The sequence below is a fragment of the Manacus vitellinus genome, unplaced genomic scaffold, assembly GCF_001715985.3.
Source record: "Manacus vitellinus isolate BGI_N305 unplaced genomic scaffold, ASM171598v3 scaffold_22_pilon, whole genome shotgun sequence".
In the NCBI taxonomy this organism is placed as follows: domain Eukaryota; kingdom Metazoa; phylum Chordata; class Aves; order Passeriformes; family Pipridae; genus Manacus; species Manacus vitellinus.
The window spans coordinates 3,160,625-3,174,646 of NW_021939632.1; the positions used below are offsets into that span (position 1 = coordinate 3,160,625).

A 14,022-nucleotide genomic window follows, 5' to 3' on the forward strand; every position below is an offset into this window, starting at 1 on the left:
TCCTGCAGTGCTGGTGGGCACTCCAGGGCAGGGAGGGCCTTTCAGGAAAGATTCATCTGAGGAGAGACCAAAGGGGTGCTTTAGCCTTCCCACCAGCAGATTGGTTATGCAGTGCAGGTCTGCTGTCCCACAGCACTCACAAGGCTATGGTAAACCTGAGTGTTGTTTCAGTAAACAGGTACAAAGCACGGATTTGTCAGTGTGTTGAACGTAGCAAGTACCTTCTTAGTACAGCATATCACTCCTTTGGTATATACACAGGAAGATTTAAAGAGAAGTATCATATCTGATCCTAGGTTTTCAAAGACAGAATCTGTTTTTTCCCTCAACCCACAGAATTTTTTCTTCTCTGGCTTACTAGTTTGAAGTGAACAATGGCTGGTTAAGTAAGATCTAAAATTAACTTATGCACAAGATACTAGAAAAACCTGTAACCAATTTACAAAAAACAACAAAGTCTGCCTTTTTTTTAAGTGGGAAATGTTAATGTTTCACTTGGAAGTCCTTGGAACTTTTCCCTGATTCTTCAAACACGAACATGTTAGCTCTCAAACAGAATCCAGTGCCAATGAAGGCGTCTCTGTCAAGAGTCAGTGAAATTTCCCGAAATTCATTGCTACCATCATTGAAGCCTTTAATCAAAATACTACATCAGAAACTTGGCAAGAAGCAAAATAAACAGTTCTGTCATCCCTTCAACTTTCTTTTCCCATTTGTTGCTTTTGAGGATGAAATCCACTTGGATGCAAAAGAAACAAAAATGAAAGCTAGCTGAAAAGGTTTTTTACTGGTTTGTTTGGTTTTGGTTTGGTTTTTCTTTCTTTATACGAGTCTTTTCCTTTAAAACAGCCAACCTGATTTCACACTTTGTTGTCATGCCCAGGCCTGGGAAGTAGGAGTAGCAGCTCAGCAGCAGCTGCTTAGGGGTCATGAAGCAGCTCCCTTAAGTGCAAGGTAACTCATTACACCTGTGAACTGCTCTGCATGAGCTGATTTGTGCAGCTCACTAAGGTACCTTCAGTAGGAGTTGATATTTTGTGATCCTCTGGACAGGCTTGATTAAATAAGAAGAGATGGAGTTGGCCAGACCGTGTCTTTGCTGAATTTCCTAGAACAGATAAAAACAGCAGTCAGTCATGGAAAACTATTAATCCCCTGCCAGACAGAACCACCCATAACTAATTTTAGCTAATTTTAGCTGTGGATCCCTACATTTCTACATTTAGTTTTTTAAACTTTCTTTAAGCTCCCATGCTTAAAGTGTGGTTTCAGAGGCTGGCAATAAACTGCAGAGTCCCCCTAGGGCCACTTAAACTGCAGGGTCCCTCTGCAAGTCAAGCTGAGGCTCTGCTGAATAAAACTGCACAGGCTTCGATTTAAATATAACTTACCTGTCATGTCATCTGGTTTCCCCTAGCTATGAAGGCTGAAAGCAGAGTCTTAACATTCAATTAAAATGAAGTGACATTAAATTAAATTGCATGCGTAGGGTGTAATTTAGCTGTCTAAACATAGTCATCTAGTACCATCTGAGAGCCCTGGGTAGCTGAAATATCCCCATGTGAGTAACAGGTCTGACACAGTGCTGACAGACCCATGCTATTCTGAGGTGGCACGTGGGTCCCAGGAGATACCTTTATGATACCTGTGACAGCACTGAATACTTCTGTTTCGCCATCTGAACCTCAACCAAAATGTCTGGGTTGATCAGTGTGATGTGCTCATGAATTTCTGCAGACATTACAGACAGGCACTTGGTGAGGTCTGCAAAGGGCTCAGCTGCCTCCCTCCAACAGATTCCAGGGCAAGTTAGGAGCTCCTGAAAATCCTACAGCACCCTAATGCACATATTTAGCCGTCTAAAAGACCTCAAACTCATTCCCTACAGAGGCAGATTTTCTGCTGAAATAGAACAGGTTGGAAACCCTTCTGTCTCCACCAAGCCCTGGGTATACCTCCCCTTGCTCCTGGACATCAGGAAATCCACAGTTCCTAAGGGAGCAAGTGAGGAAGGGGAATGGGACTTATCTCCAGATGCTGAAGGGTAAATTTGAGACTGTAAAGGGAAGAAGGTACAGAAAAGGAAGGGGAAAGAGCTGCCAAGAACAGAGATTTTCTTTCTGTATACAGTCTGATTTTCTGCTGAGTACTAGGGAGGTTACTGCTTCTTTTTAGCCCCAATGTTTATCTGTATGATGGGATGCAAAAATACCCACTTTTCACACCGTGTGCCTTTTTTTTTTTCTAAGCAGATGAGTTTTTTAAAAAAAATATCTCTGGTGCCATGAACAAGACCCAAAAGGGAAGGGGCTCTGTTTGGGGGTTAATGGAGTTTGCATGAAGCTGAGTCATGGCTGGCTTCACACAGGAACTGAGCCTGCAGAGCACATGGCTGGGACTCAATTTGTAACTGCAGGAGCCAGCAAGACCTCAGCCACGTCTGTGAACTTCCTGGAGCTGGCAAAGTACACTTGTTTTTGTAGGATCCAAGTAACCAAGTTAGCACTACTCCTTCCTGACAGCTCTCTGAACAGCAGGGCATCTCTCAGTAAGATGCCTCCCCTTTGGGCATTCCTTGCTCTGTCAGGATGCTCCCTGGTCAGACTGTGTGGAGACACAGTGGATTGGTGGAGTGTCCCTGCTGTAGCAACAGCACTGCTACATGGCAATCAGACAAGTACACTGCTGGGAAGGGCCATTCTCCCTGCAGCTCCTCCCTCTGGTCCCTGAAGCGTGGGAGTAAGATGACAGCCTGCTGGAGTGTGTCTTGGGTTGGCTTTGTAACAGCTGGAGAGATCTGGACTTACTCTGGGTGGAGATGGAAGTGAGAAAGGTCTGTGCAGGGTAGAGCCCAGCAGTGCAGACATGTCTCACACACCTCTGGGGACAGGGAGCACAGAGGTGTCTGAGCTTTGCAGCAGCTGCCAGGTTTCAGAAGCAAGCTGACCACAGGCTCTGTGCTCTCTACTTTGCCCTGCTTGTTTAAAGCAAGCTTGGCTCACGTTATAGTCCATCACCATGGCTCACCACCAGACACAATTTTAGTTGTTCCTTGGGGGGTAAAATGTCCCAAAGGCCTGGAAGAAATGAAGATATTTGACAGGCACTGTGTGCTGGTACTTGTGTATTGCAAACCAGATGAGCTGCAGAGCAGGATCAACGTGTAGTCTTGAGGCAATGACAGAATCCCAGACAAGCACCAAAAATATCCTCTGCGTAGGGCAGCACAGGACCCTCAGAAGTCCTTGGATGGACAACATTGAGACAGGAATACTTAAATATAATGTCATACCATCAGGACTGCTGAATTTGCCATGAAGTAGTGACTAAGTGCCTAGATTTTGTATCAAATGTCTAAAGAGATTCACAAATTTAGATGTCATCTAATTGTGTACAGTTGGTTGGTAGGAGGACAAACTGCATCCTGAACTGGATGTACAGACCAAAGATTTGGTAAGTAGACCATTTCAGCACTAAAACTCTCATGAGACATTTAGGTTTTGTGATGCATGACACAAATCTGATGAGCAATTTCAGAAAAAATACTAGTAAGCAGAAGCTGAGACCCTGGTTGTGCTTCTGCTCATTTCCTAAGGGACACTCCAGATCAGTGGAGAAACTGTTCAAGAACCACCACCCATGCATAAGCACAATGCTCTGCAGTGCTACCAAAGTCAAGGAGCATGTTCCATGCTGGTCATGCAAGTCAAAAGTGCCCTGAAGCTTCTTGAATATCATCTTTTCCAAGATTTAAAGAAAAAAATGTTTAAAATAGCAGAAGCATGTAGGTGACTGAACCAAACTCTTCCCGAGGACCAAAGCTTGCTCAAATAACAGACACTAAAATCAACTTGATCCCCTCAATAACATGCTGATTTCCACCAACTCGAGAGCTAACGTATGTCGGTAATAAAAAAAAAAAATCTTGCTAGCCTGAAGTTTATGGTATTACAAATATTAAAAATTGCTAAACATGGTAGGCATCATTTATCTTTGAAACTACTGAATAAAGTTTTAAGAAATTCTCAGATAATGAACAAGACAAATACAAAAAGCAAAAGAACCAAATTAATGTCTACTGCAGTTATATCAGAATAAGCACATTAGTTTCATTCCCTATGCAATTTTCAGCTCATATAACCATACCAACAACTTCTGAATTTTATAAACAGAGCATGATCTGTAGGGAGGGAAGACAGTAGTCTTAATCCTTCATTAAAGATAAACTAGGCAAGTTTCATAATTGAGAGTTAGTGCATAGTTTTCCACCTGCCTCAGCTGGTCTAGTAAAAGAAACTGCTTTTATCTACATACATGGCTTCACTTGTACCCTTAGAACATCCCACCTCTCATAGCAACACTAGTAGTTCATGGTTTCCAATAAGATATGTCACTTGTCTTTGCTCCTTCTCCTAATTAGCTAATCCTTGCAGTGAGCCCTGAAGCTGCAAGTTTTCCACAGTTCAAGCAGGTTACTGGGACTGCTTGTTTTCAACTCAAAGGTGTCTTTCTATGACAGTTTATGCAATTTGAGGGGTTGTATACTTCTGATCTTCAAGCAAACTTCTTACTAAGGGTGTTATTCAAAATAATTCACTCTCATCATCAGGGTGTTTTGGGAAATTCCAAGTTCTACCTGGAACAAAAGAACCAGCCATTTCCTCTGTATTCCTTGTACCAGACTGTCCTGTGCTGTCACTGAAACACTGCCTCTCCAAGATCAAGATAAGAAGGATCTACAGGTACTTTGCATTACTTTAGTCACTCAGATTGGGTGACTCCTTGGGGATTTTTGGGGGGCATAGTCATCTTTCTCTTTTTGCACAGGTGTCACTGGGTATAGCCCAGCACCGATGAAAAGCAAACATCTCCCCTTGCAAAACAGCAGAGGATGACACAGGAATATTCACTACTAAGGAACATCATTGAGGTTTCCAGCCCATATAGAGAGCTGGAGTGGAAAAGCTTAGCAGAGAAAACAGTTTTACTTGTGCAAAAAGCACTGACGGACACCTAGGGCAGCTCACAACCCTCCACGAGTCACCGACCAGTATGAACCATTCAACAGGCTCAAGCGCCATCTCCTGGAAAATTCCTTTCAGTTCCATTCTGCTTTTGGACCATTTGGTAACAAGGCAAAAACCAAGGCAAACGAAAAAGTTGTTCATCACTTTTCTTCTGGCTCATTTGAGACCTTTCATTGTCGAGCGTGATTGAAATGCTACAACCATTGGCACATACAGACCCCAGAGGAGCTGATTTATGTCAGCTGCCAACCACATCACAGCTTGGATCCTGCTGAGTGGTTACATTTGCAAACAGATTTTCAGTGCTTTGGGAAAGAGGTCTTAGCACTGCTTTTTTTCAGAGAGGCAACTAATTAAAACTATAAGGTAGCAGACGAATATGGCAGAATGGATAAGGTTCCAAAAATAAGAGGAAGAGCTTAGTTTAAACGTACTCAAAAACGTTAACAATTTTCTCAGCCTACAAAATTGGGATTGGAGCCTAAAAATGTTTCTCACCAGGTGTAGTGCTTGTTAGGAACATAGTCTAATTGCAGTCAATGGAGTTTCTTACCAGCATGATGAAGCAAATCTGTAATAGGCTGGGTAAAATTTGCTGAACAGGAAGACAGAATCTTGTTTTGGACTGAGGGATTCCAGATCATAAAACATAATAGAATCTGCCTTACCAATAAACCCAGAAATAGAGAGTACATCTAAACCAGATTTTTAGAAAGGATTTGGTCTGAAAAAAGCATAAAAGTTCCCATAAGAATTCAAAACACCTTGCCACACTGATGAAGATCAGACATCACACCACAGCCTCTCAGTTTTCACAGCATGTGATATTTGCAGTGGAATGAAAACCCCAATACCAAGGCACAGAAATGAACCCACTGCTCAGATGTAAAGGAGGTGTTTCGGCTACACTAGGTGTATGGAAGGAAAATGGCAATGGCTGCTTACATCAAAGAAAGTCCCTGCATGTTCCAGGATGAGCTGGTTGGAGTCAGGCTTGTTTTTGCAGTAGGTGACATACATCTGAAATTTATCTGCCTGTGAAAACAAACATCAAGGGAAATGCAAGATCAGCTATTTCTCTGTTCCCGCAGTCTTTTATTAAGGCTTACCAGGATAAATAAAGGCGACAACACCCTCTCACACACCCACTCCCCATCAAGGAACACAAGAATTGTAAATTAGGAACAGAAGATTTTAAAGTTCATACCTTACCTGAGCAGTTCTGAGGGCTATGAGAGGCTTTCTTTAACAAATATAACAGAGAGAAAGCCTAAAACTTTAATCCAGATATAAAGTAATTTCTAAGAGCTGTAATGATGTTACACAGATTGTATCCAAGAGTCTGCAGGTCTCAAAACCATGAAGTGTTGACTCTATCACCTACTTGAAGATAAAGCCAGTGTAGAAACTATGGGCAAGAGACTCACCTGGCTTAACCTAGCTCGAGCCAACATTATTTACTTGAAAATTGTGACACCTGGCCTAGAGATGCCTTTCCTACCTTGGCTCATACTTAAGTGGCTCAAATTTTATGTTGTGCTAGGAGTGTTTTGCATTTTATTTCCTAATTTATTTACTTTTAAGAGGAAATAAAAAGCAATTGTGCACTCCCACCTCATATTGCTGTACTCTGGTCTCAAGAAGAGGCAGGCAAATAAAAGAGGAGGATGGCTTCCTTTTATTACTATTGCATTTTTTTATTCCAGGTATCTAAACAACAGGACCATGCAATTGGGCAAGCAATTGCATGTATGTCTGTAACCATACCCACAGCTCCGGACATTCACTATTGCTGAGATGATACTGTAGTGTCTTAAAAGTACCATGAAGATTTTGCACAGAATGATGCACATTTTGCATATAAATGCATCCATTTTTTCTAAATATGTAACCTCTTCTTTGTAAACAATATTCCTGAATCCATTTCATCAATAGTTGTGACATGTTTTTAAATTAAAAGCCCATTTGAAATCATCCAAACATGCTCAGTTTTTTGATAGGTGAAATTATTCCATCATTACTCTTAAAACACTAATTCCTAGCTTTGAAATATGAATAAAACCATCAAAGTAAACACGAAGATGGCTGGCTTGACTGGTAAATATTTTGAAAAGAGAATAGCTTTCATACAGATAAATCACTGTAGCCAAATCCCAGAGCTTCCTACACCCACAGAGATTCTTAGCATCAAGATTTCAAAGTCCTATTGGAAATCATCCTGGCATTGGGTAATGGAATGAGAGAGCACGGTGGCTCAGAAATTTGACATTAATTTCTGGAGAAAAACATTGATAACACATGTTATTCATGCCTTTGTAAAGTTCTCTTGGCATGACTAAAATTCTTTAGGGAAGGTATATTAAGATTTTTAATGTCTGTCCTCCTATGGCCTTTCACAGGGAAATGAATGTAAACCCCAAACACAGGTTTTGTTTGATCAATTCCTGTTAAACAGAAACCAGCAGAGGCAGAAGCTGTGCTGGTCCGTGCAGGACAAGGAGAGAGGCTCTGAAAGCCTTCACACTGTTCAGGAGAGGGGTTATGGGAGGAACCTTTCATCCAGAGACAGGAGAAGGACAAAGCAGTTGTAGTTCTAGACTAGCTCCCCATCTCACATATCACCAAGGACATAACCCTTGCACCTATTCCCAGCTTGTTTCCATCTGTGCTGCAGGAATTAATGTGAATAAATAATGAGAAGAAGCAGCCTCATTACCCAGGTGACGAAGCAGTGGCCCACGTCCTCAGGCAGTTGTTCATATTTCTCTAGCTCTTTTAAAAAAATGCTGAAAGAGGAAGACACCAGTAATTAGTTACACTCAAATACCCAGGAGATGCAGAATGACCAATGAGTTAATCAGTACTAATGATCAATGCTTGTATCTTGATTATGAGGCTAATCAAGCATCCTGCAAGTGCAAAAAGTGTCTCTTGCCAAGGTGTGCTTTGGTTTTGAGTACAGTCATGCCTGACTCCTCTAGAAAGGAAAAGATGGCAATCCCTAGTAGAGAGTCAGTGTGTCCAGGGCTGCAAAGTGATAATCAAGAACATGAATCTTCAAAGAGTTGTTGTGTAGTGGTTCAGAGGAAGAAAAAAAAGAGAAGCCCAAGGCTGCCAGCTGTCCATCACTGAACTCAGCACACTGGACAAAGGACAATAATTCGAAAAAACTCAACATTCACAGGTAAGTAGTAAACTCCCAAAATACAAATTTTTTAATCAACTTTCTCCCAACAACTTGTACCACAAAGTGACATCTCTGTTTGCAGACAGAGCCCTGTCCAATGCCTGGGTGGAAAGAGAAATGTGAAACAGAGGCTGCAGAAGAAGCAGCAAGTGAATATGCTGTTTCCCCAACTGACAAAATCATCAGGATTGGAAGAGACTTTCAAGATCATCCAGTCTGACCATTGACCCAGCAGCACCATAATCACCCCTAAGCCATATCCCCAAGTGCCACATCCAGACACCTCTTGAACACTTCCAGAGATGGTGACTCCACCACCTCCCTTAGCAACTTATTTCAATGCCTGACCACTCATTCAGTGATTTTTTTTTTTCTAATGCCTCACCTGAACTTCCACTGGCACAACTTAAGGCCATTTTCTCTCATCGCTTCACCTGACATACAGCAGAAGAGATCGACCCCCACCTTCCTACAACCTCCTGTCAGGTAGTTGTAGAGAACAATGAGGTCCCCCCCGAGTCTCCTCTCCTCCAGACTAAACAACCCCAGTTTCTTCAGCTGCTACTCCTAAGACATGTTTTCTGGACCCTTCACCAGACATCTTTGTTGTCCTTCTTTGGACATGGATTCTGAATCAGTCTGGAAGATGCTTTAACATCACCAGCCAAAGGAGAAGGCTGTGGAGGACACTGGTAGAGGTGACAGAGGGGAAATTTATTTTAGTATTGTTACAAGTTTTATAGGAAAAAGGATTATGCAGAAGCAGCAGGCTGAAGGAGGAGGTGTCAGAGAAAGGAGAAATGACAGCAGCGAGGAGCTGTGGGGCATGACTGAGGGTTGAAGGGATGGCAGCTGGGAACAGAGGAAAGTCAAAAAGGAGAGCAATCTGATGGCATCAGTCAGGGTCATCAAAACAAAAATATAGCACCACAGAGTGAGGGCAAGTGGGCTGGCAATTGGGTGACCCTAACATCGTTTTAAATGGGAGGAGACTATTCGCCTCTATGACAGGGAATTTTTTTGGGGGCTGGAAGTCAATTTTAATGCAATATGTAGTTTATATCTGCTCTCCTGCTATGCTTTGAAGCTACTTGCACAGAAGCATGCGTATGGCAGGCTCTGCTGGACCATATTTATGTGTATGTGATAGTACATTTGTCTGGCTGAAGCACTTAAGATCTCCCATAACTTGACCAGGGAAGGATTTCCTGATTTGTTTTCAAAACCATTTACATTTTGACATGTATCCTGAAGACAGATTTGGAATTCAGATTGAACTTGTGGGATTCAGCGCCCCTAAATGTTAAGTTTATAATTGCAGTTACGTTCACATTATAGCATGGAAACAATGCCCTCTAAGCTGATGTGGTATGCAGTCTTATCTTAATAAAATGGAGTACTGTTAGTTACAGATTAAATATAGAAAGTCTCCAAGAAGTAGCAGGAAAGCTACTTATTAACCCAGCTCATGCCATCAATTTCATTTTTTGCCCTTCATGTTTTCCAGGATCATATTTTTGACAGGCAAGAGTCCAGCCTAGATCTAGTGCTGTGAGATGGAAAGCATGTATAGGATGGCAAAGCATTGGTATCCTCTGACTTTAATATTGTTAATCAGCTGAAGGCGAAGTTGCAAATCATTTTTGTAAAAGAAACAAAACAAGAAATCAAACATTATTTTACAAATCTGGATGAATTACTTTACACTCCTGTGTGCATTGTACTGTAGGTGTTCTCTGCAGACACTGCAGAAATACACAAGTGCCTATACGTACCTTTGGTTTCCTTAGTCATTAAACATTAACAGAACTGGTAGGAAAACCTACTTGTTATGAAAGTCATATATCTCCTGAATATTGCCAAAGATGATGTGTTCTTTATTGAGGATCCCAGCTGGTATTTCTTCCACTCCACTTGTCATTTCCCAAAGGTAAGTCTGGAAGGTACCAGAAATTCTTAGAGTAAATGCAGTGAAAAAAATAGATCTCCCTGGTTTATTGCCAAGGGCACAGTCTGACAAGGGTATTATGTACTTTGAGATTAAACAAAGAAGCTAAGAAAACCCAAATTTTCCAGTGTTACAGAAGGGTCTCCAGAGAAATTCAAAGTGCTGACACTTAGAAGTTTTCTGAGGAAAAAGCAGAAACAAGTCAACAACACCAGTCTTTGCTGTCCACCTGATGGTGTTCAAATACTGCAGGTAGAAACAGCTGAAAGATAGGCCAGATTTGCCACTTCAGGATCCTTAGATACATAAAAATCTCTTTCTGACTGCAGGAATAAGAAAGCTGAAAGATTTCACTGAAATACACTCTTTTTGTTGCCTTGAATATCACTGATCCTTTCAGGAACACCCTGCTGTACAGCTAGGCCAGGTATTTGAGTGTGCAAATCTGGATCTTTCTCTAGCATAAGAGTGAGTATTCAAAGGAATAGGTTAGAATTCTTACAAAAATGCTCCATGAATCCATTAAAAAAAGAAAAATAAACCAACAAGCTTGGCCAATCAAGGCACACTGAGGTGTCCGTGGAGGTGCAGACACAGCCAAGGGTGGAGAGAACAGGGCACAGTCCTACCAGTGGGAGACAAGCTCCCACTGCTGCCCACCCAGCTCCCACTCCCAGCAGGATGTGGCTCTGCAGCAAACCACCAATGGTGGTACCTTCACACAGAGCCCTGCCAAGATCAGCCTGTGCAGTAAAGTGAACATCACCACTGCAAAGGATAACACGTGCTCCCGGGGAATACTGGGGAATTCCCGCGCTGTAACTTACCTCTAAACATTCATGTAAATCCCTGACATAAGCTTTTTCTGTCTGAAGCAGCTCAGCCATAATGAATCTGAAAAAAATAAAGTATTTTAGGTGTTTGGGGCATTATAAGCATTTGTACAGTGAACAGAAAAACATCCTCCTGTTGTCTTAGTAAATACAGGCATTTCCACCCTAGACCTTCAGCTGCCTTACTTTGCACCTTTCAGTTCCATGACTGAAAAACCACTTCATATCCCAGTCTCTTGCAGAGCTTTTATTTTCTAAATATCTTTTCTGCATAAAATCTTACTAAGTTGTATTTCTGCAGCCTCGAGTTGGGATTTACTGTCTACGTGCCCATCCTTAATAACCAACTGATTCTCAAATTTTTTTTTCCCCAGGAGTAAGGACTTGAGCTTCACCAAAAACACTTGCACCTTTGCTGACAGTCAGTGGTAAGCCACCCTAAAACTTGACCTTCTGTGGCAATACAGATGGATTTTGGGAGACATCACCTCAAAGTTGAAGTGCCCAATGTTTTGAAAATATGCCACAGGCAGACCAAGAGTAATGACATTTCCTAAAGCAGAAATGGTTTGTTATCAAAGTTAGGCACTATAGTGACGATTTCAGAGGGCTGAGAAGGACTACATATACAAATACTTTCCAAATATTCTTGCACAAAAATCAAGACAAAATACTGTGAAAATACAATGGTTTTAGATTTAAGTACAACAAGCACTCTTCAAGTATTTCCTCAGTTCAGGTCTCTCAGTTCTATACTGACTGAAATTTGAACCTAAACTGCAAGTGTCACTGAAACCCTGTTAACTCCTCTAGTCGTCACTGAAGTTAAAATAATACTTAGACATCTAAAGATGTTTGTATTTTTTCCTGTTCGTTTTACTTTTCACATAAAGCCAGAAAGATATCAGAGTTAATCCAAGTGCTTGACTCACTGCTTTCCCTTTCCAAAGGTAACTACTGATTAAACCCAAAAGAAATTCAACGTGTATGTTCTGAAATTCTCTGTCCTTCAAGTAACAACTTCCATCCTACATATGAAGAGTTATCTCAATAGCTCTGCAACTGGAAGGAATTATAGGACTGTCTGTCAGTTCTGGTCATGCAAATATTGTAGAATCACTCTTTATCAGATAATGTGCCATGGCAGGCTGTGAGCATTTGGGACATACTCTTTCTTTCTGGCTGACTTCCTTTTTTCTTCATTGACTTCATGATTTGCATCTCTCAGCTTTACCTCCCGGTCTGAAAGACTTGCTGGAATAATATCTAGTTCTAGGTCTTTGTTATCCTAGGAAAAAAAAAGTACAGATTTTAAATTCATTGCAATCCTATTGTTGAGCAAAGTGCAGCATGTTCATGAGATCAAATGGGTAAGAAGGGACAAAAGTAAGATCATCTCAAAAAGAAGGAAGCTCCGAGAGAAGTAGAACTACCGTGAGAAGGAGAAGAAGGTGAGAGAGACATCTTAAAAATGTCAACTATGATATTCACTGTAGTCTTCACTGTTACTCCTATCTAGGAATAGGTATGATGAAAAATGTCTATATTTTACCTTACTCTTTCATATCTAAATTAGTTGCCTCATGTGGGACTTCCTAAATAATAGCCTGATAAAGTAGAGAACCTTGCAGAGACAATCCCAACTTTCAGTGGTCATTTACCATGAAAATACCTTTCCAGGCTGTGGTTAGTAACTCTGTGTAAACCATAGACCCTCCAAGGAACAGTACATTTAAAGCATCTGAGGGTGTGAAGGAATTTATTCCTCTTTCTGACACTTAATTTTGAAGAATCATTTTCTGAAAGGTTTTTAAGCATTTCTGCTTCTGGCACTCCCCCTTAATACTATGGGCAGGGAACAGCAAGAGGTTCTATTTTTTGTTTCTCTTGTGTGCTCTGTGTCACCTAAAATAGCTCAGAGGTGAGGCTGAGGATCAGATTTTTATGTTAGTTAAAGGATGAAAGAATGGAAACTTACAGGCAAAATTTGAGTTAAACTCAAAATAATGGTGCGGGATCAGGATTTATGGTTTATACTAAAATTAACATAGACTTTTACTCAAATAATGTGCTTCCCCTCCTTCCCAAGAGCTGTTATGGTCTCCTGGAAAATAGTGCAAACACTTGTTTAGAAAGTCTTTCTGATCTCCATCTGCCTCCTCTTCATATCATTGATCTGCCACAGCAAGAAGTTTTCTCTTCAGGAGCAGTTCTGAGCTTGGCTGGGTAGGCTGGCTGAGCTTTAAGTGTTTCTAATGGGTACACGAAAACCTGCACCATTCATACCACAGCCTTCACCTTCCCCTATGACTTTCAGCTTTGGTATAAAACCCCAGCAGGACATGGTCTTACTGTACCTCTGTATTGATTCCAAGGGCTTTTTCCAGGGAGTAGCGATATTTCCCCATCCTGAGAGAGAAGTCCCGGTAGCGTTTGTCAACGGTGGTGACCCACTTCCTAATTTCAGTGGCGTGTATATGTCCTTTTTCTACAAAGCTGTCGGCCAGCTGGATGAGGAGCTTCACTTTCTCCTTTGTTTGCTGCCCAAAAGAAGGTCCTTGATTATGTTGAATTATTTCCTTTGCTTTTAATTTACACAGCAGTCAAAAGCAGCTCGCAATTTTTTTATACGTCATTAAAGGTTGTCTGTGCTTCATCTTATACGGAATCAGACACTTAAAAACTTTACCCAGTAAAACTTAAAGACATTATTATAAGGACACTTATGAAGCTGCAGAAAATAGAAAAAGTCAAGATTTTGAAACCATGCACCTACAGACAAGGAAGACATGCTGGAAGTTAGACATGCCTCCTTCCTATAACCAAAAGTTTATTTTTTTGTGAGCCTTGGAGCAGAAGACAGGATTAAAAAATCATGCCTCATAAAATACACTAAATTACTCTGAGTCTATACCTGGGTCATTCTGCAGATCTGTGTAGGCAGGTCATTAATACACTTATTAGCCCAAGAAGTGATTTTGAGTCAGTACTACTTTGTTTCAAAAGCAAACAGAATTTAAATCCAAA

The 14,022-nt window shown here is 41.2% G+C and overlaps 1 protein-coding gene across 11 annotated transcripts in view; it reads right to left on the bottom strand.

Moving 5' to 3' along the window:
* KALRN (kalirin RhoGEF kinase) overlaps positions 1–14,022 on the bottom strand; it is a 330,405-nt gene that overhangs the window by 138,984 nt on the left and 177,399 nt on the right. For all 11 annotated transcript variants that reach the window (XR_003915798.1, XR_003915799.1, XM_029959838.1 and 8 more), the window contains exons 20-26: positions 13,353–13,535; positions 12,165–12,283; positions 10,990–11,056; positions 10,041–10,150; positions 7,744–7,813; positions 5,973–6,062; positions 1,016–1,108 (exon numbers count right to left, since the gene is read on the bottom strand). Coding sequence is in view for 9 of the 11 variants with exons in the window: in XM_029959838.1 (XP_029815698.1) it covers positions 1,016–1,108; positions 5,973–6,062; positions 7,744–7,813; positions 10,041–10,150; positions 10,990–11,056; positions 12,165–12,283; positions 13,353–13,535 (732 nt within the window). In the remaining 2 variants the exon portion in view is untranslated. The remainder of the gene's footprint in view (positions 1–1,015; positions 1,109–5,972; positions 6,063–7,743; positions 7,814–10,040; positions 10,151–10,989; positions 11,057–12,164; positions 12,284–13,352; positions 13,536–14,022) is intronic.